Source organism: Excalfactoria chinensis, chromosome 9 (assembly GCF_039878825.1).
Source record: "Excalfactoria chinensis isolate bCotChi1 chromosome 9, bCotChi1.hap2, whole genome shotgun sequence".
NCBI classification, from domain to species: Eukaryota; Metazoa; Chordata; class Aves; order Galliformes; family Phasianidae; genus Excalfactoria; species Excalfactoria chinensis.
In genome coordinates this window covers 12,681,417-12,708,252 of record NC_092833.1, presented here as the reverse complement: position 1 = coordinate 12,708,252, position 26,836 = coordinate 12,681,417, and the positions used below count along the sequence as shown (strand labels likewise).

At 39.6% G+C, this 26,836-nt stretch overlaps 1 protein-coding gene across 2 annotated transcripts in view; it reads left to right on the top strand.

Annotated features, from left to right (window-relative positions):
* ATP11B (ATPase phospholipid transporting 11B (putative)) overlaps nt 1-26,143 on the top strand; it is a 126,571-nt gene extending 100,428 nt beyond the window's left edge. Inside the window, exons 21-33 of one of the 2 annotated variants that reach the window (XM_072344057.1) lie at nt 57-238; nt 671-874; nt 1,139-1,292; nt 2,255-2,357; nt 3,270-3,415; nt 3,803-3,862; nt 4,730-4,857; nt 5,631-5,769; nt 8,114-8,179; nt 8,340-8,443; nt 9,020-9,185; nt 18,596-18,729; nt 21,950-26,143. In XM_072344057.1, the coding sequence (XP_072200158.1) occupies nt 57-238; nt 671-874; nt 1,139-1,292; nt 2,255-2,357; nt 3,270-3,415; nt 3,803-3,862; nt 4,730-4,857; nt 5,631-5,769; nt 8,114-8,179; nt 8,340-8,443; nt 9,020-9,185; nt 18,596-18,729; nt 21,950-22,031 (1,668 nt within the window). In that variant the 3' untranslated portion in view covers nt 22,032-26,143. Of the gene's footprint in view, nt 1-56; nt 239-670; nt 875-1,138; nt 1,293-2,254; nt 2,358-3,269; nt 3,416-3,802; nt 3,863-4,729; nt 4,858-5,630; nt 5,770-6,714; nt 6,739-8,113; nt 8,180-8,339; nt 8,444-9,019; nt 9,186-18,595 lie in introns of both variants that reach the window. The other variant, XM_072344058.1, reaches the window with a different exon arrangement.
* The last annotated feature ends 693 nt before the right edge of the window (nt 26,144-26,836 follow it).

Genomic DNA, 26,836 nt, shown 5'->3' with positions numbered 1-26,836 from the left:
ACACCTTGTTAGACAGAATTAGTCTAGTCTGATTGTAGTCTTTTATTTTCTCGTAGAAAGGACTCAGAACTTTGTGTGTGGCATACAGAAAGTTCACACCGGAGGAATACCAAGAAATTGGCAAACGCCTTCACGAGGCCAGGACTGCCTTACAACAGCGGGAAGAAAAATTAGCAGATGTATTCAACTTCATAGAAAGGGATCTGGAATTGCTTGGGGCTACTGGAGTGGAAGACAAGTATGAAATGGACTTTCTGCAAGCTATGCTCAGAGACACAGCAAGTTTAGGATCTGTAATTGTATTATGATGCATGCCATGAGAAGCTGTGCTGCCATTGCCAGTTCTGTGCTATTTGTGTTTAGTTTAACACTTTTTTGGGTTAAGGAACATTGAAAACATATGTTGTACAAACTGACTTTGGCAATGTAACAGTGACATAGTAAACTTTATTAGGAGGCATGTAATGCACGTGAAACAAAATTGGAATAATGTTAGTAAATGTTAAACTTGATAGATAATTCCTGGTGAAAATGTCATCCCCTAGACTGTAGTTCTTGAAAATACATACTTGACATTGGAAATGCAGTCTTAAATCATCATGATGTTACAGTGCGTATTCTTTTTTCTCTAACATGTGTGATTGGTTAACTAAGATTCTCTCATTTCTAGACTGCAGGAGAAAGTCCAGGAAACCATAGAAGCGCTCAGACTGGCTGGTATCAAAGTGTGGGTTCTGACTGGAGATAAACATGAAACAGCTGTTAGTGTCAGTTTATCATGTGGACACTTTCATAGAACCATGAACATCCTTGAACTTGTGCAGCACAAATCAGACAGTACATGCGCAGAGCAACTGAGGCAGCTAGCCAAGAGGTAAAGTATCCAAGATGTCATTAACTCAGTGTGATGACCTTGATGTTCTTTCATTTTAAAATCTTACGGTAATCATTTTATGTGCCTAATAAACGTTGGGGTTTTATTGTTTACTTTCCATTCCTCTCTCTCCCTCCCCTTTAACTTGAAGAAGCAGTCGAACAGGTTAACTTCTTTACTTATTGCATATTACTGCAGAGTTTGTAACCAAATACAAAGTTTTTTTTCATATAATAGAAAATCAACATTTTTGTCCCTCAATAGAATAAAAGAAGACCATGTTATCCAGCATGGACTGGTAGTGGATGGGACCAGCCTCTCTCTTGCACTCAGGGAACATGAAAAACTGTTCATGGAAGTTTGTAAAAACTGTTCTGCAGTGTTGTGTTGTCGTATGGCACCACTTCAGAAAGCGAAGGTAAGTATGGATATAGTCAGCATTGACTTGTAAGTACTTCTATCCTGCTGTTTTAGAGGCAGGCGTTCCTGGAGATAGTTTGTTTCTGGTTGTCTGGCCTTGTAGGTGACTTTTGACTTCTTTTTCAATTCAGTTGGAATAGTTTGCTCAGAAGTTTGCATATGTACTTGTGGAAAATGTGGAATCAGGTGGGGAGGGGAGTCAAAGGGAGTCTTTAGTTTTATAAGGCAGTAGGTATCTTCATAGCATATGTAATTTTGTGTTTTGTTATACCATTCAAAATAGGGGGACTGAGTGAGGAAAGAAGTTTGAGAGTTTGTTTTAGCCTTGTATTCGGAGTTCTACCTTGGACATACTTTGTGAAACTTATTCTAAGGTTAAGATGGAATGCAGATTACATTTTCCTTCATCTTTAGTTTTACTACTTGTCAAAATATGGTCCATAGTCTCACTACTCACGTTCTTGTTTTTGTATTTTTTATGGCTCTAATGCCCTTTGAAACATAGAATCATAAAATCACAGAATGCACGGGGTTGTAAGGGACTTCAGATCACCTAGTTACAAACCTCTGCCATGGGCAGGATTGCTGACTGCTAGGTCAAGTGCTAGATCTTGTTTCCCAGGGCTCCATCCAGCATGGCCTTGAGCACCTCCAGGGAGGGGGCATCCACAGCCTCACTGGGCAGCTGTTCCAGCTCCTCACCACACTCTCTGTGAGAAACTTCCCCTAACATCTAATTTAAATCTCTCTGGGAGGAAAATACAGTATTTTTCATAGATGAGTGTGTTTCAAAGAAGTGTTCTGGCTTTGCCTCATGAGTTTACCAGGTGTTGTGTTGCTTTAGTATTAACTTTCAAAGTTAGTTTCAAAACTATCAAAGATGTGCAGCAGTTAGCAGCACAGTTTCTAGAAAGGCTGTATGAACTTAAAAGCTACTGCCTTCTTTTCTTACTTTTTCAGGTAGTGAGACTGTTAAAAACATCTCCAGAAAAACCTATAACGTTAGCAATAGGTGATGGTGCTAATGATGTGAGCATGATACAAGAAGCACATGTTGGCATAGGTAAAGTATTCCTGTTTAAAGAGATAAAGGCAAACAAGGTGAACATTTTAGTAGAAGCTTTGATGGTGAATAGCGTTCATGAGTAGATAAACTTCTAACACTTGCATCTGTGAAGAATCGGACATGAACCTGAGTCTCCTGTTGAAGCAGGAGTTTGAAATTTGAAACGTCATGTTGTTTGCTTTTTGAAGTCTTAGGTTTATTGTGAAGTCTGCAGATATTCAGAAGTCATGCTAAATACTGTTTTAGGAACAGAGATTCTCTTTAACCAGAATCTCAGCAGTTCTTTGCTTTGGTTATTGGAATTGGATACTTCTTATTACAGTCATTGCCAGTTCCGAAGCTCCTTTCTTTGCTCAATGCTTGCCCCATTTTCACCATGTCTGTGTCATTGCATGAATAGTATTTGTGTCTGGGTTGTCTTTGAGGTAAAGGCTTTCATTGTGTTTCTGGGGAGGTTGTTAATTTTTTCCAGCTGAATTCACATGGTTTTCTATAATCTGCTTGGACCTTCTTTAAACTTTTCTGCTCTGTTGCGTAACTCAATGTGAAGAAACATTAATAACTGAATTAATACCTACTGCAAATTCTGTCTTGGTTGTGTTTGTATGTTCTCATTTCTGTGTCTTCTCATAAATCCTTTTTTAAGAGTAGCTTATGTAAATAGTTTCTTCTTTCTCTTTTTATTGGGTCAGCACTAAGAATGCATTTTCCCTCAGATGTGTCACAAATAATGCTTTTGTTTTTATGCTTATTGAAGTCTTAATGTTGGAATGTGATAAAAAATGTAACGATGGCTTTAGATATATGTTGAATGTTGATTAGTTGTATGTAGATTTATGTTGTTGATGCTTTAAATATGTATATCATTTTGATAATGTTTAACCTTTTCTTTGTTTCACAAAATTACAGGAATCATGGGCAAGGAAGGAAGACAAGCTGTAAGAAATAGTGACTATGCAATAGCACGATTTAAATTCCTCTCCAAGTTGCTTTTTGTTCACGGGCACTTTTACTATATTAGAATAGCAACCCTTGTACAGTACTTTTTTTATAAGGTAAGTCTTTTGAGTGTGTGCCTGCAAAGTTCCTAGAAAATGTGTACCTGTTTCCCAGCAATAAATTTGTTTCAGATTTAACATTTTTGGGATCAGCTGTAATACTTCTGTTCATGCATGTTTTCAGCTCTTTGTTTCTTCAAACAAATATGAGTTTTTAACTTAGTAATTGCTTAGTACTTCTGCTAGAAATAGGTTTTAAGTACCTTGATTAATTCACCCTGTCTCAGGAACTGATATTGTTTATCTGGGATTCTTGCGTTGGCCACCAAGGCACATATTTGTTTTCCAGCCATATCTTTACTAGCTTGCAGGAGTTAGTGACTTCTTGAGATTATAAGGTATGTAGTAGAGGATTAATTGTTTCCCTCGCTTCTTGTTTTTCAGAATGTGTGCTTTATTACACCACAATTTTTATATCAGTTCTTCTGTTTGTTTTCACAACAGGTAAGTATTGGATGCTGTATAGCTAGTTAAAGGTGTACAAGACAACAAATCACTAAAGAAATGGGAAGGAAAGCAATGAAATAGACTTTCCTCTTCTGGAAGAGAAATACTTACTGCTTGATTGTTTTAAATATCTTTTTTATTGTGGCCAATGCTTGGAAATTCATATGGAAGGAATTTCACTTGTATGATTCGTTTTTTTTTAGTGTGGCTCTCTTGTCCAGCTTGGCTGCTAATATGACTGTAAAAATACAGCGAATGGCTGTTGTTTCTTTTCCTTCAGAAAAATTAGATATCAGTAGTGAAGTTGTGTTATTTTTGCCTTTATCTTTCAAGTTTGATTGATCCAACTGCTGGGCTTCTGTTTCCTGTACTGAAACATAATCATATGGATGGTAATATATAACTGTTTCTGATGCATATAACTCTTCTATTCACCTGTTTTCTGGAGGAATAGAAAAGAGCTCTTTGCTTCCCTGTAAACATAAATTTTTAGTGCTGTTAGTTCTAAAAATCTTCCATGTACTTTAATGCAACTTCCTTGTAGCTGTTTCACTTACTTTGCAAGTACTTTCAGAAGGTTTTCAAGTATTAAGTCCTTCTGTATGGTTTTCCCAGGCTACTGACAAAGTTAATTTCTGTGTGGAAAAGATTGGTTACAAGGAGCTGCACAGATTTACAGGTCTAACACTCAACAAATATCCAGCTTATTTCTTTTTTTTCTGTTTAGCAACTTGATGTTACTGAACTGTTATGTAAAACAGAACTTTATTCCTACTTAGTATATTCATGTGATTTGTTGATTTTAGTAAACGTGAGCAACTTTTTTCCTTCAAGTCTCAAAATAATCTTTATTTCCATTTTCAGACGCTCTATGACAGTGTGTACCTGACTTTGTATAATATTTGTTTCACTTCCTTGCCTGTCCTCATCTACAGTCTTTTTGAGCAGCATGTGCATCCGCATGTATTGCAGAGTAAACCTGTGCTCTATCGGTACGTATATCCTACACAGATTGCAGCAGCAGCACATCATTCAGAACAGTGGCATCTGCAGAAGTCTGAACTTGCTACTGTGCCTTCTTACAGTATTTTTATGTGTAGTTTATGCAATTTTTGCTAACTGTCCTCAAGGAAGGATATTTACCTAGCTCATAGTTTTCATCCCAAATGTTAATGAAAACTAGAGTTTAAAGAGAAGCGTATTTTTATGTTAGTCATGTTAAGACTAGGAAGGACTTGCTTATGTGATTGCTAGCCGCCTCCTCCACGGTGGTTAAGGAATCACTGCAAAATGCTTTTCTAAGAAGGGCAGCTACTTCCTGTAGAATTAGGTATCCTCCCAGCGGTAGCATGTTGTACTGCATGCTGCTTGTTGGAGAAGAAAGTACATTATTTTTGTGAAAAAAAAGATGTCTCTTAATTTACCTCTTCTCCTGAAGTTCTTCTAAACAGAAAGGCGGGCAAGTATCAGGAGATCTAAGTATTTCTTCTAGCAATTCTGTCTCTATGGAGGAGGATTCTAGTGTGTTAATTACGATTTGACTCATAAAACACAATTGCCGTTGGTGATCCCTGCATAAGCAAAGGCAGCTGAGTGCTTTTTTGTCCACAGATTTCTTTTTTTTTCTCATAAGCCTGCATTCATTAAACAAAACTTGCAGTTGAACATTGCATTTATTCAAAGCAGTAACAGTCATGTAGCATAAATAGCTGATGGATTATATATATGGACAATCTAACATCCAAAATCTATTCATTTTTTGCAGAGACATCAGTAAAAATGCTCATCTTGGGTATAAACCATTTCTTTATTGGACCATCTTGGGCTTCTTGCATGCATTTGTTTTCTTTTATGGTTCGTATCTTCTAATGGGAGAAGACACTTCATTGCTGGGAAATGGCCAGGTAAATTGTCATTAGATTTTTCCATCATTGTATCTTTTTGGTGGTATTTGGTTTTCTGTTATACAGCTTGGCCACCTGCAGATTTCAGCCTGTGTTAAATCTCCTGAAAAAAATGCATTGTTTAATATATATATATATATATACACACAGATATATATATATATATGGTGTAAGTTGCTATTATGTTTTTTAGTTGAGTAAATAGATAAAGATGAGAACTAACTTAACGAAATCAAATACTAAATTGATCCCTTGTGTTTTAATGATATGAAAGTTGAGAGGAAAAGTCATGTTAAAAAACCAAACAAGTAACCAAAAGCAGATAAAACAAAACCCACTAAACCTTTAAATGAAACAATTACAAATATGCAGCTTCATTTCTTCAGTTCATTAACCCAGGCTACAGCAATAAGATTCTGGCTTTCTCCAAATACTGTTAGGAGAAGCAATCCCAAAAGACATTTGTTTCTCTCCTTGTGCTGTTCTTACTCCTGAAATGAGGTGTGCGTAGAACTGCAAGTTACGGCACTTGGTTCGAAAAGAGCATGTTGCTGTCTTCACTTTGGTCATAGGGTTGAGCCTGGAAGGTTTAGCAGGAAAAATAATTGCCATCTGATGGTGAACTGACAATGGTCAGAAGCTGAATTGAGTGACTAAAATCAGAGGCAGTTAAGGGTGAGAGAATCCTGCGTGCTGCTGAAGTGCTTTCTTAAGAAATCATCACGTTCCATGTGTGATAAACTACAGTCAGTGCAAGGCAGTAAGCTGGGAGTAGCCTCACTTCTTCGTTCTGAACTCCCAGTTCGGACCCAAGTGCAATGGGAGAAATTATACGTGATGTGCGAATGGTGGCCGTTTGTTAGACTTGCATCAACACATCTTGCAACAATTTGATCTTTTAGTTCTTTTTTTCTCCTCCCTTTTCCACGCTGTGCATGTCGTCAGATATTGAAACCTAACAGGCAAATGGTAAGAGTTTAGAAGAGGAGGAGATACAAAATATTGTATCTGTTACTTCACAGGATTTAAGGATGCAGCATCCACAGTGTAAATGTGTTCAAAAATAAAATGGTGGCAAGAATCTGTTCACAGTTTGCATTCAAACTCTGTGACCTTTTTAGAGCAGTGTCAGCAAAGACACTTTATTTCACAGGTCATTCAGAAGCAGTAGTCTTAATTTTATTTCAAGGTTATCATTGCAACAATTAGTAGCAAGCATGCTGTAAATGCTTCATACTTAATTTTCACTTCAAGGTCTGGCTTAACTTTTTCCTGTGTATAAGGTTGGCAAAAGCAGTTGTAAGATCTGTGCTTAGATTGTTGGGATATATATAGATATGTATGTCAGAGCTCTGAAACAAGGACTACAACTGTGCCAATCCCCATTTTATGACCCTGTGCTGTACTGACCAATCAAATCTGGGAGGATTTTGATTGCCTGTCTGCATGTGGTTCCTTTGTCCTTGTTTGCTTAGTTTGCTGCTGGTATTTACCAATATTGAGGTTGAGAGTTTGTCCATTTCCAGTATACTGGTGTTATAAATAACTAAGAGAAAGCAGACTGTGGATTCAGCAGCAAGACTGCTTGCAAAAGCAGAGTAGTTGGACTTGTGTAAAACGGCAGTGTGCATCTGGGTGGCATGTGGGTAGACAGATGACAAACTCCACGTCCCCTGCTTGGTGTCGGAGCTGAGACTTTGTTGTTGTAGAACTTGTTCAGAGTTTTGATGGTTTAATGTATGTGGGCAGCAGAATACAAAAGTGACAGTGTCTTGGAATTGAAGCTGAATTTTGTGTTCGATAGCCTTGAAACAAAGTGTCTTTATCATTTTCTCTGAGAAAATAGAATGGCACCATTATTTTTGAATGGTACAAATGTGCTTGGGGAAAATGTGGACTTTCAGGTGATGCTGCATGTTGAGAGCTTGTCTGACAATGTTTAAATCCTAAGTATTTTGCGCTTATGTCAAAGCGAATACCTTCCACCCAGTATTTGTTTCTCTTCAGATGCTTACATTAAATCCATCAACTTGGTATCTTTATCCTACCATTTCATGTAACTGTTTTGGTTTTTCTTCATCATTCATGATTCATGTAGGCGTTGTGGTGTTTTGAACCAGGAAGGAAGGTGATGTAGATTGTCAGTTTTGCTTTCATCATAAGCTTAATTTTTTGTAGCACTCTGTGTTGCATCCTTCTTAGTTATTCATAATTAGCAAAATCACAAGCTTTTGTTCTTGGTTTTGTTTCATTAGTAAAGCTGTTCTGAGAAAATTCTGTCTTTCCAGTGATGCTGTTAGCTCATCTTTTTCCTTCATTTTTTTTGCCTTGCTGTTTTCTATAGATGTTTGGAAACTGGACGTTTGGTACTTTGGTCTTCACCGTTATGGTTATAACCGTTACGATGAAGGTATGTGGCTGTATTCCCTTCTCTTGTATGTGTTAGTAAAATACTTAGTAGTAACACAAGTACAGTTCTTAGCACATTCAAATGATTTCAGACCAGCATTTGTCATTTTCTGTAAGGTGGGAGGGAATAAGGAAATTCATTTAAGTTCTCATTCTTTCAGATGGCGCTAGAAACTCACTTCTGGACATGGATAAACCATTTTGTTACTTGGGGTTCCATTGTGTTTTATTTCATATTCTCCTTATTTTATGGGGGAATTATCTGGTGAGTGATTCTCTTTTTCCCCTCCAAACTGTAGCACATGTGATAAGTGAAGCCATGAAAGAACACTGAAGTATCGTGTTCTGTTGTGTTGCTCTCAACTTTGTGGTAGGTGTTGAAAAACAAACTTCTAAACCTACAGAGGCCAATTACTTTTGGTGATCTTTTAGAAATGGCAGCCATGCTGCTTAAGCTGTCGTGACAGGAGCAGGGGCAGAAATCATCTCTGGCAGCCTGTGATTATTAAGGCAATTTTTATTTGTAAAAAGCACATAGAATTCCTAAAGGTTCCGCGTAGCAGGTGCATGTTTACAACAAGAATGTGGGCGCTGATGTTTGAATCAGTGAAGTAATGTATTTTTACTTGAATTTTGGGGTCTTGGACGTCTCTTCCCTACGGAGTTCTATCCCCTCCTTTACCAGTGTTGTTTTGTATTTCAAGTCCAAGAGATAGCTAATCCTCTTGGGCGGTATACAGCTGTAACTTGTATAGTAAGAGACTTACTGCTTCTCTATCTGTATTGTACTTTGGTTTCTAGAAGTTTCTTTTAGTAATATCCACTTCTTTTAACTTCTCAGGCCATTTTTACATACCCAGGATATGTACTTTGTATTTGTTCAACTGTTGTCAAGTGGTTCTGCTTGGTTTGCCATAATACTCATAGTAGTTGCTTGTCTGTTTCTTGATGTTGTGAAGAAAGTGCTGTACAGGCATCTACAACCAACAAGTACTGAAAAAGCTCAGGTAATGTTATGCTTTTATATCCAACTTGATCAGTATGTTAAAGAGCACATGTTAAAATCTGTCTGGTACACTCCTTGCCTTCCTGTGATATTTTAGTATCCTCTTATATTGCCATTATCTGTAATGTACAGGTGAGTGTTCCCATTTCAGAAGATAAATTTTAATTCAGAACTACTGAAATGAGGACACAGTTTTATGGGAATAAGTTAATAGCTTAAGTAATCAGTACATTAACAATAGTAAACAAAGAGGGATCATTCAGCCTTTTACATGTTGCTTTGCATCTGTGTAGGAGGGTTAGGAACTTGCACAACGTTAAAGATAACTAAGCTTATTTTTTGCATAGGTATTAGAAGTTCTCTTAAAATGTAATTGACATTGAATAGTTCTTAAGATGTTGAAGAAAACAGTTTTAAATATTACTTTAGTGGAACTTGTTTTAATTAGTATCGTATCATACCATACATACCATGTATTTGATTGTTGATTATGTAATTAGAGGTAATTATCAGTGTGACCTTTTCATAGATTCAGTGATGGGGCACAAGGAGACACAGGCCACAAAAACCCCCCAGAATCATTCCTGTTAAAGTCAGGCTCTCTTTTAGGTAGAAATCTCATCCATATTTCAGTGTTTTCTCCTTTTTTTAGTGTCAGTACAGTTAAGAAGTCGTCTTAACCCATAGTTGTTCTTGTAGTTCATCTCTCTGCTTTTATTTTTCAGCACGTTCTTTTTGTATACATTTTCTGATAACCTAAAAATTCTTCAGTTAATTTTGTTTGTTTTTGTTTGTTTTATTTACACTTACATTTTTGATCAAGGTAACTTGCTCTCTGGCATAGATTGAGCTTGAATCTTTTGAGGGGGGGGAAAAAACCCAATTTACTTTCCATCACTGCTTGTGTCAGTGCCAAGTATGGGAATGATGAGTCCCTCGGCTGTATTCAGCTTTCTAAATGATGTGATAATCTGTTATCTTTGGCATCTTTTTTGTACCTGCAAGAATGTGTTATTTTTTTCCATGTCATTGCTGAGAGGTCAGATAGCATAGGCGTTTTAAAAGTGCACTGTGCTGTTCTGGGATCTGTTTTTAGGTTTTAGGCTGTTTAATATGTGCCATATTGATCTTTGTGGTGTCCTGTTTGCTTTAATGTAAGTTACATTGAGCTGTGTATGATGGAGAACTTCTCACTGTGATATGTCACTACTGTTAACCTTTAAATTACTTTGATGTGTGTGTTGATTTACTTAAATTACATTGCCCTGCTAATTTGTGTTTAGAAACATCCACTTGAGACGTTCTCATGCTGACCCAGTAGCTGGCTAGATATCCCATTAGTCCTTTTTTAGAACTGGAATACTAGATGCTTTTTGCACCCAGGGAATTTAATAGCTCGAATCTGAGATAAATAACAACTAGCTTTTTGAGAACTGCTCAGGGTAGACCTGGTAAGACTCCATTGCATGTTTAATTGAAGAGAACATGGGTAATTAGGCATCTTACCCCTTGTGTCATCTCCCACCCTTCTCCCCCAAACAAACAAAACTTACAGCAACTGATTGAGCACTTGCTGTTTCCTTCCTGTGCATCAGCTGTTTCCATTTGGCAGTGTATCATAGAATCATAGAATCACAAGGTTGGAAAGGACCAATAAGATCATCTAGTCCAACCGTCCTCCCTTTACCATACCTTCAGAAAACCCCTAAACCATATCTCCTAGCTCCCAATCCAGACGCTTCTTGAACACTGCCAGTGATGGCGACTCCACCATATCATTACGGTTGTTGAAGTTTCTCATGTCCCTAAAGTACCTCCATTAAAAAAAAAAAAACAAAACTTCCCCCTTTTCCTCCCCCCTGCCCATATCCATGTAGTTGTTACTGTTGGTAACTCTTACCTTCTGGGTATATCCTAAAAAAAATTGCAGGTTCAGTTCGTTTCCACTGCAGTTATTTGGACCACAACATAAAGAAATTTAAGTAGATGGAGGGAGAAACATTTGATAAGTTTAGTGAAATGCAGGTATTGTTTTGTGTCACAGTGATGTTAAGAGAACAGTTGGTGTCTTCCATAGGTTTAGTGTGAGTTGACTTTAGTAGCAGGATGGGAGTCGTGAGTTGTGCCTTCCCAGTGGGCTCAGTGTGCATGTGTGGCTTGTGGGATTTTGTTCTTTGTTTTGGTTTTTATTGGGGATACGTGGGTGGGTTTTTAATTGTTGTTTGTTTTAAATGTGTTGTTCTTTTTTTTTAAAATGCCTTAAAAATAATCCATCCAATTATGTTTGACTTTGATCTGTTGCCCTTTGGTGTGTTACCCCATTCTGAGTAACTTCTGACTACAGTTCTGTTCTTTTCTGACTATAGCAAGTAGGAGGAAGTGGACAGTAAGGACAGTCTGAATCAAAATGTAAATCTTGGGGTAAATATAAATCACAGCACTATTAAGGAGAGAAGGTAATACTGAATAAGGATACCAGGTAAAGTATAGTCATATAAGTTTATAGGCTTAGAATGAAAGCTAAGGTGCACTTAAGTATGGTCCTCCCAAAAATAGCTGGCTGTGATGATCCCAGGAATTGTCCTGAAGGTACCAGGTGTGTGTTTCTGTATATAACGTGTATTCCACTTAAATAACAATGTCTTGTCCTGTCTCTTTTTCTTAGAGAATTACTACTGCTATTGACTGACATGTATGTTCCATCCCTTCTCTGTCCAATTGTAGATGTACTCCAACAGAGTTGCTTTAAGTGACGAGTTCATCGCACTGCAGCCATTGTCCAGGGCAAGGAATCAGCTGAGCAAAATTAGGTAGAGTAGGAGGGACTCATCAAGTCTTATGCATGCTGAAGGTGAACTAACAGTGCTGAGAGAGATGGAAAGAGGCATGAATGTTAGTGGGTTGAGAGGGCAGTATCTATATAGCGCAGATACATTGAGTTTGGTATATTTTTTGGCTTTGCTCTGTGTTTTTTGAGGCAAATGCTTTTCCTGAGTAGCATGTTGGACGTGCTTTGTTCTTAGGAAAAACCATCCCTGGCATGATGCTCAACTTTCAGAATACAGACCTAGCTCTTCTTGCATCCATTTTTAAGTAATTATAGTTTCTAGCATGTTTACTATGCTTTTTGTTTCTTCATGATCTAAATTAACAGTGCTTTTTGCATGTTGGAGTAATTTCAGCTTCATAAGCCTGCGACAGAAAGGCCCGTTATTGCAAGCAGCAGTTTAGTGCAAGTTGTTTGCCCCTTTTAATTTGCTTTCACTTGTATTGAAAGCGCCGAAAATGTTTTTGGTTTGGGTGCCTACGTACACTTGTGCAGCTAAGGCTTTCTGTGTTCTGTGCCTCTATACAGTGAGTATTGTTTGTTTTCTCTGTGTTACAGGTACATATTCTCAGACATTTGTGTTCAAAATGCTAGAAAATTGAGTAAAGATTAAAGCATATGTGTGTAGCAGAATTCACTATATGAAATGCTATCAAGAAATGATTGGAGGTCTGAAACATTCTGACACAGCAGTAATGTCTGAACCTGTTTGTATTACCGATGCTTATCTGTGTCTCTATGCTAAGAAATAATGCAGAGAACTGATTTCTTTTCCATAGCTTTTAGCTGACTGTTGTCTAAAAACATGAAAATGGATGCTAGGAGAATCAGGTGGTGGTTTTTTTCAGGGCATTAATTCCCATTAATAATGCTTAAATAAGGGAAAGGAGAAGAAATGAGCATTGTGTCGTAGGAGTATTTTTAGCAGTTAACTGAAACAATGAAAGTCCTTTAAAAGGAGGAGAGGGATAAAAGAGGAAAAGCTTTCTATTTCCTCAGCACACTGTGCCTTTGCTGGGCGAAATGGGAAGCGGTCATTCTGTTCTAATGGTTTATTGACGGGTTTTAGCTGTTGTGTCACACTGTGAAACACAACAGGAATTCTGCCATTTAGATTGCTGAACACCCCAGGGAGGCAGAGTTTTTAAATCTACTTCCTTGCTTTAAAGGAGAAGCAAAAACTGCAGCTTAAGCACCTCTCCAACATCGGAAAACTGAGTATGTTCTGGAGGTTCCTCTGCAAAAGCTTTTTTACATGTCAGCTTCTTAAATTCCTGGTTTATCAGTGTAGTACAACTAATCTATGTTTTAAAACTTTGGATCAAATATATTTCCAGTAAGCTTGTTTTCTTCCTGAGTTATTGAAGTGAATGGTGTCTACATCAAAGGCTTTGCAACAAAAGATTCCATTGAACCTTTCAAAATGAAGTACATTTTAAGAGTTAAGCTACTAAATGCTGAAGGAAAAATCAAGCTGTCTATGGATGCAGCACTGTGGTTATCATTGACCATGTGAAGCCGTGCTAATTTGAGGGCGTTCTCTTTGTATTGCCTTAGGGGGGAGTGGAAAAAAAGATAAGAAATTGTTTCATCCATGAGTACATAAATCCAGTTCTTTTGTACATAAGATCTTTTAAACTGAGTATCTACTACTAGGTGCCCAAAATGCAAGCACAGTCTCACACTACCAGGTGAAGTTAGAGCATGCACAAAGTGAGAAAACAAGGACTTGGGTTTCTCTAGTTCTTATTAAAAGGCTCTATATAAAGTTTAGAAGCTACTCTGTGAATCCTTGCCTAATGGGTAAACTAATTAATAGATTAAAAACCACTCACTGCACTATGCTAAATGAAAACTAACTTGGGTTGGAGACCACAGTTTAGTTTCTGTGGTGTCAGCTGATTTCCAATGGCAGCGGAGCACAGAAAGCAAGGGAAGCTGCAAGAAAGGGAAACCAAACAGCTGCTTGGTGAGTGCTGTAGGAAATGGCTGATTGTCACAGCTCAGCTGTGTGTGCCCACTCGGTAACTGCACCTTCCTAACTGCAGAATGCGAGTGGATTGATGAACAGATTCTGGTAGTTGTGTTGCTTGTTTAAAAGCTCGGTGTAGTGCCAGGTGTGACTGCCTGACACCCCATTTTGCATATATGCTTTCCGTTCTGGTGATTTACCAACGGTACGGTAAAGGTTTACCAATGAAAATTAGAACGTGTGATGCTGCCATCAGTTTGTATGTGGATAGGAAATCTGGAAAAAAAGTTGGGAGCTCATAAGAACAGTCACGGTGAACACAGAGCTGAGAGCTTGGAGGGGATCTTCTGAGTGTGATTCCTCTATGTCAGAAATGCAGTCTTGTGTGTGCCTGTGAAACACCTCCAAGCTGTGCTGTTAGTGCTGGTGTGGGAGGAAAAGGAGATGAGGCAGCACATTCAGGTGCAGGCTTTGTGCTTAAGCAGAGGCCGATGGCCAAATACTTAACAGACTCCATTCTTTCCTCTGTAGCCATCTCTGCTGAAGCTCATTGAACATGTGGAACATTGTCTTGGGCTATTAAGTAGGCCCCGTTATTTCTCATCTCATGCTTTTCTTTGTAAACAAAGTTGATGTGTGGGGATTGTGTTTGTATACGTGCAGTGTCTCTGTGCTTTATAAGAACTGCCAGGAATCTTACACTACACGTGAGACATGTTGCTCAGATGCGTGTTCTAATTCTAATCACTGATGGAATTAACTGTCTTTATTATAGAGTATTGACATTTTGCATTTCAATGGTGAATGTCAGGGAAATAACAATTACAGGCAAGGTGTTTGTTTTCAGGGCAGACCACTGGTTCATAACATTTTATCCACGGCCCTCAAACTGTAGCATTTACTGTAGCACAGCCAAGACTGTTTTCCCCACCTGCCCTGCTGTGACTCTATTGTTGCCATGTTTTTCATTCATTTCTGTATAGATCTGCTTGCTTTAGTTGTCTGTGATGTAACTCCTGGCCCTGGCTTTGGGACCTTCATTTCTTGCCTGTTTGTTTTTTTCCCCTCTCTAGTTGCTGCTATGTGTTATTTCTCTCCGTGTAGCTGTCATATCACAGACCAGCTGTATAGAAATCAGAGCAGGAAGTTTTCTATTTCTTTAAATGTTTCTTATTGGAAAATGCTTCTTTTAATTTCCAAGTAGCCTATGCAAGTGAAATATCTCAAACACCTTCATTTGAGCAGCCTGTGAGCTCTTCCTTTATGGGTCTGTTAATTGTTAGGCTGGAGTGGTGCTGATCTGTGAGCTAATGGCAGAGCTTTTCATGGGAGGAATGAATAAAAAAGAGTAGGTTATGTCTTACTGATCTTCAATCACATTTGTACTTCATGTGAAGATACGTTCTTCCCATTCTCTGAATCAAGCAAACTTACGAATATCAATTTATTGACTTATTTCAAAAAGGTGAAGTGTAGAAAAACTTGTGCCAGTGAAGTTGTTAGATGTCATAACTCATATTTTTCTCTTAAAACTCCCAAAGCTTTCTAGTTGTTTGATGTTCTGGTAGATAATATGCAATAGGTTAAAAAGAAACAAACAGGACAGGGCTAAAGGTGTTTCCTGTTCAGTAAGTCCCAGCTGCATATTTCAGAGTGGTGGGATGTTGAGTTGAAATGTCTGTTGTGTGGCATATGGAACACCCTGCCATGAGATGAACAAACTGCAGCCATCCTTTCTGTTGGAAAGGGAGAACATCTAAACCTGAATCTGAAACCGGAATCTGAAGAGTTGAGATGTGTTTCAGATTTGTTGTGTTTCCCCTTCTGTAGTCTGGGGTGCACAAAAGCACCAAACTTGTGCGCTGATGAACTGTGTTGGAGTTAGTGGTTAACTCAAAACCGATGACCTTTTCTGTGTTAATATGCTCTGTTCTCTCAAGAACAGATCTGTAAAGTGAAAGTGCCTGTATAAATATGGTATACTGTTGTTACGCGATGCAAGCGTGGTTCTTTGTAAGATTTGTTGCTTTTCTGTCCTTCTAGATGGAAGAAGATAAGGGTTCAGTCAGCTCAGCATGTGACTTTGCTGAAAGCAAACACAGAGGGGAGGACAATAGGCAACTGCTAGATCCATCTAGCCTACAGGACAGTTCTTACGTTCACTAGGTAGTACTCCCACTCTACCCTACTGTGTGTGTCTATTTATTTTTATATACCATTCTACGGACAGTCACGGAGCCATCTCCAAAATACTCATATTTTTGATATCTACAAGAAAATTTACATCCCAGTATGTGCGTTCAGTTTTCTTTTTCAAATGGAATCTTTCTTTACTTCAGCATTTCAACTTTTTAATTTATTACATGGAACAGTCCATTATCATATTGAAGTATTATGTTAATGTGATCCCAAATCTTAATGTATGAAAACACTTCGTTTCCAGTCCAGATGGGAAAAATATCAGGTGTTTTTCCATGTGTTAATTTGGTAAGCTTTGACTCTCCTGCCTCTTATTCTGGGTGCATTTCAGGTCTCTGGAGATTTGTTATGCTCTACTGCCTTACCATGCCAGGTTTTACTTGGATATTGGCCTATGATTGTAACTGTCTGCCATAGAGAGGAAAGTGAGAAAACTCAGAACCATTTGGGCTGGAAGGGACCTTTAGGATCCTCTTTCCAGCAACCCCAACTGTAGGCAGGGACACCTCCCACTAGACCAGGTTGTTCAAAGCCCAGTGCTGAAAACTTGAAGAGCAGAGGAGATTCTGCTGAAGAGATGTGAGCATTCCTCTAAAACCCAGAACTGCAGGTGCACTCCTTGAGTTGGTGTGACTTTCAGTTCCAATTCGTACCTGTCTGTTACTGACATCTGGGACTGCTCTCTGTCAGGACTTTGAAACCTTAGGGAAAGGAATGTTGAGTTTGTTCTGCATTGCAGCATACACAAAGTGAGGATGGCTGTATGTGCAGCAGGAAGCTTGCTTTCTTAGCTTCTGCTAGGAATTCCTTCTGCTCCATGCAATTTATTGTCTGATACTCTGTGAGTACAGTATGAAATTGCTGTGAACATTGTTTGTGCTTTCCCTGCAGTGCTGTAAGTTATGCTGTTCCTTATCACAGTGTCTTCTCTGACAATATAGTTGTGAATAGATGTGATGGTTGTCAAATAAGGGAATTTAGGGATGCGAGCCCTTCATCTTAATTTTGTTGTAACTAAAACCCCCTTCAGAACTGCCAGTTGCAGTGCTGCTGTCTCTCAGGTGTTTACAGAAGTTCCCTGTCTTAGTAAATGTTAATGTTGTGTCCAGAAGACCTCCAGAACGAGTGGCAGTTCTGACTGCACTTCTTGTCTGTGGCATCTGATACACAGCAGCTGCATCGAGGGTTTCAGTCTGTAATACTTGCTGCTTTCTGTAAGTTGATGTAACTGCTGACTGCTAACCTTCCTTCAAGCGTGATGTGTTGAGCATCGTGGCAGGAAGGGACCTGGAAAGATCACGGGGAGCGTAGAACAGAGCTGAGGAAGGGGCCACAAGTATAGGAAACGATGCATGGTGGTCTGCTTGTGTGCCCCCCCACACACACACCTCATTCTAATAGTTGTTTTTTCTCTTGGATTTCCAAAAGCTTTCTCTATCTCCTGGCTGCTGCTGCTGTCTGGAATAGGAACTGTTCTGTTATGAGACGCTGTCAGTCCCTGTTTTGTAGGGGGTTAGGAAGGAAGGAGTGTGCTCCCAGCAAAAACTATTCTCTGAGATCAGACTGAGGTGTGCTTTGCTTTCCTCCAGTTTAAGCAAGTGCAAGTGGTGTGAAAGCAATTGAGGCTTTGGTTTCCAAAGTCAGACATAACAGTCAGTGACGTTTTGTCACACGTTGAAAAGATGGGGAACGTTCTTAAAAGTGAGCAGTTCTCTGCCATAGGCTAAGATGCCTTCTCTGCAGGTCTCATTCTGATGCAGTTGTCCAGTGCTCAAGGACAATATAATAATATAAGAATAAAAAGTAGAAATCCTATTATGCTCATGTTGACTGGTTCTACATACAGCATGAGCATGACCGAGCCTTTTTAAGATCAGTCTTCTCTGTATTTATGTAAGATATTAACAAGATCAGGAAGTTGCGTTCTGCACTTCTTGAGGAGTAGTCAACACTTAGCATCACAACGCTGCACGATCTGCAGCTTTGAGCTGAAGCTTTCCCATGATAGATGTTTAAAAAGGAGTAGACCTGAAGGTTGTATAAGTTGTACATCTAGTGAGGTTAATGAAGGCTGGACAGTTCAAACTCCAGAGATTTGTTACATCTGTATTACAGAGAATTGCCAACCATTTTCTCTTCGTCTTTAAGCAGAAATGGTGCTAAAGAATTTCCATGTGCTCAGCAAAGGCTGTATTTGGACCTTGGGAGGATCAAGTGTCAACGTATATAGGCGTTAGGAGGGGAAATGGTGAACATGGTTGTAGTACTTCTGTAAGACTGAAAAGCAATCAGCACTAACTTAATGAAAAGCTGCCTTTCCTAAGTGATAGCTGATAAGATCTTTACTGATAGAATTTGCAAATACTGTTTTATTTTTTATCTTTATTTTATTTTTTTCTCTTTATCTTTCCAGCTTACTGAGACAGGTTCAGGTATCAACTGCATGGACTCCATGTGCTGCTTCTCAGATGGGGAAACAGCATGCACATCTGTTAGAAGAATGCTGGAACGACTGATGGGAAGATGTAGCCCAACCCGGGTCAACAGGTGTGGAATTTCTCTCAATAGCCTTTGCTGCAGACGATTCTCCTATAAACTGGAACCCGATGAGCCTGCAGCTGTAGATGCGTAGCAAACTGGCTGCAGGTTTTCTTTAAGTAGGAAATGCAACATTTTATTGTACTTTATTCATCCTAAGAGATAAGTTTCTTGCTTCTCTTTGAGTGTTTTCTTTTGGGATCGGGAGGGGGAAAAACGGTTCTCAAAGATTTGTGTTAAACTATTTAGTTTGACTTTAGTACAAGTTCTTGAGTTGTACCTGTCTTAATTTCTCCTGATTTTTGTACGTTCTTCTCCTTAGATAATCGAGCCTTTTTGCTGCTTTTGTTCTCCTGTTTTATGATTTCTTTTATTTTTTTGCCTTCACGAATCAGGAGTTGTTTGTAAAGTCAAAAGACTTTTCCCCGCGGTTCTTGATGTACAACCTCCAAATATTGACCTTGGAGCTTGCGATACTCCTGAAGATATTCTAAAGGCTCGCACCCCCCTCCTTAAGTATAACTTTATTGTTATAAGGAGAGTCTTTAAATCTTTCAGCCATTGATTGATATGGAGATAAAATATTTTTGTAGTCTAACTTTTATATTCTATTTCTAAAATCGGTCATTGATGGAACAGAGCCGTCAGGTTCTAAGAATTTTAAATGTGTTTTTTCAGTTCTAGAAGGTATATTGTCACGTGTGCCATTCCTAAGTATGTGCTAAACAAATCTCTTCCTTCACGAGCCACATATGAAACAAACCTCAGTGGGACAGAAGCATTTTAGAGTAATCGGATACTTGTGAGGAACGGTACCGCTCTTGCAGCGAGGAAAAAAGCTCTTAGTAAACCTGCTTGTGTGCCATCTCCCCACTTGGAAATAGGGAGGGCTGTCTCATAAATGTGGAAATATTTGGGGGTAGAAATAACGATAAGTCTCTTGTACATCGTAATCTCTCAATGCCTGAATGATATCACAGTCCTTCATTGGCCAAAAGGTAAACCTGGAAGAGCTGCTCTTTGTTGTGTTTTCAAGGAAACTTACTTTGTGTTTGACTTGGTCACTTTTAGCTGAAGGTCGTGATATCATTCACTCAGCGTGGGCAGCTTTCGCTGATGAGCTTTGTCAGTTCTGATCTTGGTGTTGTTACACAGTGCGCCCCTGTTTGGAACTCCTGTGCTGAGCGCTCTGATTTCAGTTGGTTTCTCATCTGATTGGCTCACGTAATTTATTCAATGTTTCCACACATCCAAGGAATGATTATGCAGCCTTTCATTCCGTATGAAAAATGAACTGTTACAAATAAGTACACTTTAAATTGTGCTGTATAGAAGGCGAGCATGATGTATCAAATAAACCATTTAATAGAATTTTTAATGTACAAGATGAGCATTTAATTGATCTGAAAATCAACGTTTTAATGGTAATTGCTTTAAGCTCTTGGTTTGTTTGGGTTTGTTTTTCTTTTTTCCGTTGCTTTGTAAAACTGTGCTTTCCAAATGAGGAATTCCTGCTTTTTATAATTCATTGTTATCTAATCAGAAGCCACTTTTTTGGTTAACGTTTCCTTTGAAAGAACTTGTGTAGTTTCACAAGGTAGGTATTCTGTTCTGTTTTCTGCAGTGCATCCCCATCTTTACAATCTTTCTCTTGTTCTTCTCAGTGTACACTGATTTTCTTTAAGAACTTGCTTAAAGTATTTATTGTCTCTAAATCATATTTGACAGAATATCCATCAGTTTTTGAAGTCAGCTTTTTTCTCAGGTTTCTTATCTGCTCGCCTCATCATTTTTAAGTGAAGTTCCATTTAACTCAGTGATTTCAGAATGTTTGATGTTCACACAGGACAGTCCTGGTGCTGCACTGAGGGCCTGAAGCTCTGCAGCTGAAGGTTGCTTAGCAAAGCTGTGTGGCAATTGAAAAGTGTTTGTAAGACTCGGTGCTAGGCCACCTTCATTGCACTTAGGAGCTGATGTTTTCAGAGGATCGTGTGATCCCAGACAGCACGTGTGGTTCATTAAACAGCGTTGTGCTCAGACAGGAGGTAGCTGCAGACTGGCTGTAAGCATGCTGTGGAATGAAGAGCGGTGTTTGAAATCGTGTTGTATTTTATGCTCATTATAATCTGTCAAGTATGATATTCTGTCAAGTATGATAACGTGAAATCAAATACGGTATCAGATTTTCATAGAGACTTTGAATCAAAGTTGTACAAATGCTTGGAGTTGAGGGCTACAGGAACACAGTACTTACTGCTTGTGAAGTGCATTCAGGAAGTATTTTCTATAGCTTCATTCACCAGTTAGAATATAAAACGTGTGCCATGGTGTGATAAAATGCATCTTTGTCTGTCTGTCCCATTAAGTTGTCTGTCAGTCTGTCAGTCACTCAAACATTAGGAATTCTGGATCACATCACAGTCTTGTTCAGTAGGATTCTCTGTGTTGTTGGCTCTCCCATGAGTGGTACTTGTGTCAAAGCACTGCATGTAGAAGTTCTGAAGAAACAGCAGATTTCTGACAGAGACACATTTGGAGGATAAATATGTTATATTTGGACTCCCTGCCTTCCAGTCTTTCATTTTTCAGCTCTTCACGTACAGTCCTATAATGCTGTTTAGCGGCAAACCGTGGTTGCTCTGCAGTAGCAGAAGCAGTAATCTGTCCTTAGAAGAGAGATGTTGGGAGATGATATCTGAATCAGGAGTCACATTAGCTTTTCGATGCCTGAAATTTATCAGTAAGAGTTGAAATAACCTCACGGCTGTAGGTCAGGTTTTGCCTTTAGGTTGTGTTTCACATCAGCACACCCATGGACTGGCGTACTGTGGCTGGCTGCGCTGTACTGCAAGGCTGTACTTGAATGTCCTCAGGTAGTGGAACTGCAGTGTTCTCAGTGCCTCAGTTCAGCTGTGCAACATTTGTTTTCTTTCTTTGTAGTCGTCAGGCTGGTCCAGAGGTCTCTGGTCATTTCAGCTCAAAGCAATGAAAATATCTGATCAACTTTACATTTTAGGAGTTGTTAATTACGTAGTTGGATTCACTAATTGCCGTGTACTTTCAAAGGTTAAAATGGATTGCAGGTGTTTACATGAAACTAATAGCCTTTTTAAAGGGTTACATGAGCCTAATCTCATAACACTTTTATCTTTGCTTTCGTAGACTTTTCTCCTCACCTCTCGCTTGTGAGTTCCCAGTCAGCCAAACTTTTCTTTTATTGTTACTTTAGATCATGGAGTTCATCGGATCCCTTCTATGCCAACGACAGAAGCATCTTGACTCTCTCCACAATGGACTCACCCACTTGTTAACAGGGACATTTGTAAATGCCTTGTGGAAGCCAAATGGTGCTCACGTACCTATAGTAGGTTCTGAAGCGAGTTCAGTGCTCCATCCCTGCCCTAGACAGGACTGGTGCGACTTAAAGGCAAACTGTTTGTCCTGTAGCCAAGCATAACGGTCATCTGGACTGTATTTGCTTCCAATATTTTTTCTAATGATATCCACAAGTTGCTAAGTTCATTTTTTTGGGTAAGAAATGCTTTTACCTCTCACCATTAAATCTTTTTTGTTACTGTATGAGCAGGATGGAACCTTGTATTTGATATTTGGGACGTTGGTACAGCACAGTGCAAGATCTTTCTCTGCCCAAATCCAAGCGATCAAATAGAGTTTGGGCAACGAAACGTAAGTGGAACATAATGAAATTAGTTTGCCCTTCGCTGCGCACACACTCGGATTGAACTGTCTTTCACAGCTGCTCTCTTAGCCGGTTGCAGATCAGCCTTATTGTTCCCATGGTCAGTTTCTGTATTGTTTAAGAAGTACTCAGTAATTTTTTAGAGCTAAACATAATTCAGATATTTATGCTGGTGTATGAATGGCAATTTATTACTCATCACTTTGAGGAACAGTGTCTGTGTCGACCAGCCGGAGTCACGAGGGTTTAACAGGTCACTGTTTTCTTGAAGTGTGATTCAAAGCCAGTCATCTTCTCTAACAAAACCTGTGTTAACCATTCACAAACCTGACCTGGAAACATGGGAGAGAAATGGTGGCTGGTGCAGGATCTCACGAGCATAAATCTTTGAATGAGGAGTCCTTCAACATTGGTGAATCTTTGCATGTTTTATTCTTTTTCATGTACGTATATTCGGCCGTGTTGTACATTGAAGATGCAGTTAATGCTTAATTATCTTCATAGATCTGAAGGATCTGAGAGATTCGTGGCAGTGTTTTGATACCTAAGTATGCCAATAAAAGCAGATCGCACCAGTGCAGCTTTAAATGGTACACGATGCATCTTGCAGGTCCTTTTTTTTTCCCCCTCTCATCAGTTTAAATAAATGTGTCTTCATGTTTGGGGACAGGTGGCAGCATTTGCCTCTTTGTTCTGCCACATTGGCCAGAGCTATTAGGAGTCTGTCTGTAGATGTGAGAGGTAAATGGAAGTGCTGCCCCCAGTCCCATTGCTATTGAAAGAATCTTCGTGCTGGCCAGCAGAAGGCAAGAAGCAATGTATTAAAATCCTCAGTGAAAGAAACTAAATCAAACAGGCTGTAAATAGCTCCTGTAAATAGCAGCTGTAAGAACTTCTTAACTGGAGATGCAATTAAGCTTGAGATTTGTACAAAACCAGCAGTAGCTGTAGCAGTAAACCTGTCAGGGCTTCCACTGCTGGCCCAAGTTAAGTTACTTTTCTTAGAAGTTTCTCGTTCTGAGCCAGTCTTTTACCTGCCATTGATACCTAAGACGTGTTTTAAAATATCCCAACAGATCTCTGCTGTTTTGCCGTTATCTTTTGTGTGTAAATCACCGTGTTTCACTGTTCAGAAGTGCGTGTTTGTCCATGCCACCCACAGCACCCGGGCAGTGTTTGACTGCAAAGCCTCATTAGCTCATCTGTGTGTCTGGCTGGTGCACCACGTGTGGAAGTAATAGGACTGCCAGAGGGTTTGCTAAAGAACCCCACTCCAAGCATTTAGATTGGGTCAGCTCTGTACAGAAATGTTTGTTGGCTTTTACCATGCCAATATATTGGTTACATGCACAGGAGACGCGCAGTCCCGTACGTGAAGAATAATTTACACTGATGATGTTTCTTTAAAACCTTCCATCTATCTCCTCTTGTCCCTCTTCCCCTGCTTTCCCTCTTCCCAGTGTTTGTAAGGTTACGGAAGAAACACGCATTTAAACAGTGCAGGAAGAACTTAAGAATCCAGCTGTCTGCCAAGGTATATTTCTCTATTTGCAGTTCAATCTAAGCCCGTAATTTATCATTTATTGAGTGTAGAATTGGTTTGCACACAGTCAGATTTTTGGTCTGGCAGATGCTTACATAGGGCCGTGCCTGTTGGTAAATATGTCACAGGTCATTCAGAATTGCTTTTGCTCCAAGAAGGAAGCTTTGGGGATTTCTTTGTCAGTTAATTGTGCACTGAGCATAGTGTAGAAGTCAGTCATTCTGCACACAGAAGTCTGCACAATATACAGCTTATTCCATTTAATGACAGAATCCAGCTCTGATTTAATGGTGAGGAAGACTTTGCCATAGGAAGGAAATGTGATTGAGAGAACAGCGGCTTAGCCTCGAAAGGGGGCAGGAAAGCAGACAGCCTGTTAGAGCAAGTTACCAGACTTATTTACTTATGGGTTTTAAACATGCAGTAGAAAAGATGGAGTGGGAATATGTTCCAATCTGTTCCACAGACTGAGCTAGAACCTGTCCATCCTGCTTAGAACAGTCTGTGGATTTTTTAAGGCTACAGGAAGCAAAGGAAGGGATGCTGAAAACTCCAAATGGTTTCTTGTTTTCCAGTGCAGAAGATGGTGCATATTTATTAGAGAACGATAATTAATTTCTTACTGGGAACCTTTAGTAATACTTTCAAATGTTCTTTTCTATGACTGTAACTTCTATATGGGGGATGGAGTCATCTCATTTTCTAGTGTTTGTTAGGAGTGTCTCACAGCTGTTGAATCAATAATCTGTATTATTTTTAATAATTTAAATTGTTTTATTTGACACTTCCGTACTTCCTTATTACTGATACTGGTGAGGTTTAGTGCCCAAAAGTGCGCAATCAATCATTATGTGTTTCTGAGCCATTGAAGCTGCCCTTGTTCTTTTGCTCTGGAAAATAACTTAGTGAATAGCTACAGCCACCAGCACTGCACCTGCTGCTGCTTTGTTCTGTTAAATGGAGCTGCATTCCTAGAGCTGGGTGAGCCACTCATCACGAGATACAGACTAATTTCAGCCCTTCCTTCTTGTTTCTAAATTATCTCCTACTTAGACTTTTGTTGCAGGCTGTTTCTTTTTTTCCTTCTGTGGCTCCTTATTGTTGCCTGGTTTGTATCTTTGCTTCTGTTTGCTTCCAGTGGTATGACTGACCTCTCTGGTTTCTGCTTCCTATTTGAATGACTCAATTTAAGATCAGGAGGAAGGATGGGATGCTCATGGCTGCACCACCTAACTCTTGCCCTGGATCAGCTTAGACATGCATTCGCATCAGTATTGCGAGCCTTCAGCTTCCCCTAGAGCCTTCAGCTGCTCATAGCAATGTCTGCGCTGGCTCTGCTGCCCACGCTTTCATTAACAGGAATGTTCTCATCACGTTGATGTACTCGCTCTGGGTGTTGCCATGTTACCTCGTTGTTTTGCAATAAGTATATAAAGTTGTCATTGTAGATACGACTTCTCTGTTGTTGTTTCTGGTTTGTATCAATGCATGGACACGAATAAAACCTGATGGGCTGTGGGTGAAAGATCTCTGCACGTAACGCAAAGTGGGAAGAGATGGAGGACGCTGCAGGTTACAGCAGGGTGACTTCTTGCCTAAACAAAGCCCTGCGCTTCACCTGCCTGGGATCCTCAGCACCTCCACCTGGAGTAGCAGCAGAGTTCAGTCAGTCATTCTCATCTTCTCTGCACTGTGGCAATGAGTTTAACAAATATACACTCGTACGTGACTGTTTTCCTCTCTTGCTGGCACGGGTCGTAACAGAGTTTGCTTTCAGATACAAAGAGGATGTCGTAACTACAGCAAGGAAGGGATTCTTTACATGTCCAGCTCTGTTCCTGTCGTAGCTCCCATTGCACACCTCCCTCCTGGGAGAGGCATCCAGTTCTCCTCGCTCCTTTATTTTTTTCTGAGAAAAAAAGACAACGTGAATGGGAAAAGCACGTGAGGATACCACTGTAACCAGGTCGGTCCTTAATTTTAGGTAATGAAGGATAACTGGCAACTGTAGCAATAATTAGCATTAAGAATTCTGGACCTGTGACACTGTGGCTGCCTCGTGTTCCTTCTGACGCTGACAGCGAGTCTGTGTGCTTGCGCATCGTGCAGCTCAGGCAGTAGAAGTTGCTTTATGGTTTATGGAAATTAATTATATTTATTAAATAAAAGTTTCGCTTACAGCTGAGTCATTGCTTTCATTACGGGTCAGAGAGCAGTGAGGCTGCTGCCCCTCCATCCCCACCGTCAGTCACAGAGGAGAACAGGCACGGTCCTGCAGGGCCACACTGATGGATGGGCACAGAGTCACAGCTACACAAAGACAAGGAGCCTGCAGGACAGACAGCTGGAATCACAGACACACAGCTGGACAGGCAGACAGACAGACCTTGCACATCCTATTGCTCATGGAATATGCCAAAGACATAGAATTAAGCTTTAAAGGAAACATGAAGTACCAGTTTCTTTTGCTAACTAACATGAGAACTGAAATAACTCTAGTATAGGTTCTTAGAGGGGAAAAAAGTTAGCAGGACAATCAGAAACACCCATGACAAGTACCTGTTTAAATGTCCACCCTTCAGACTGAAGCAGCGACTGGCAGGCAGCCATTACAACTGCAGAGCTGAGCTCCTTATCTGCTCTCACCTGTTGATTCTCACTCTGCTCAGTGCTACAAAGCAAAAGCCTCTTTCTCAGCACTAACGTTACCGTTCCATCAACTACTTCCATGGCTGTCTGCTCTCTGAGAGCTCAGAGGACTTAAAACCAAACACAGGCAGCGTTACCACACAAATAAAATCTCCAGAGACGCCTGGCACTGTTATTCAAAACCAAGTGCGAATGACAAACGTTTATTAAATGCATTCTTAAAA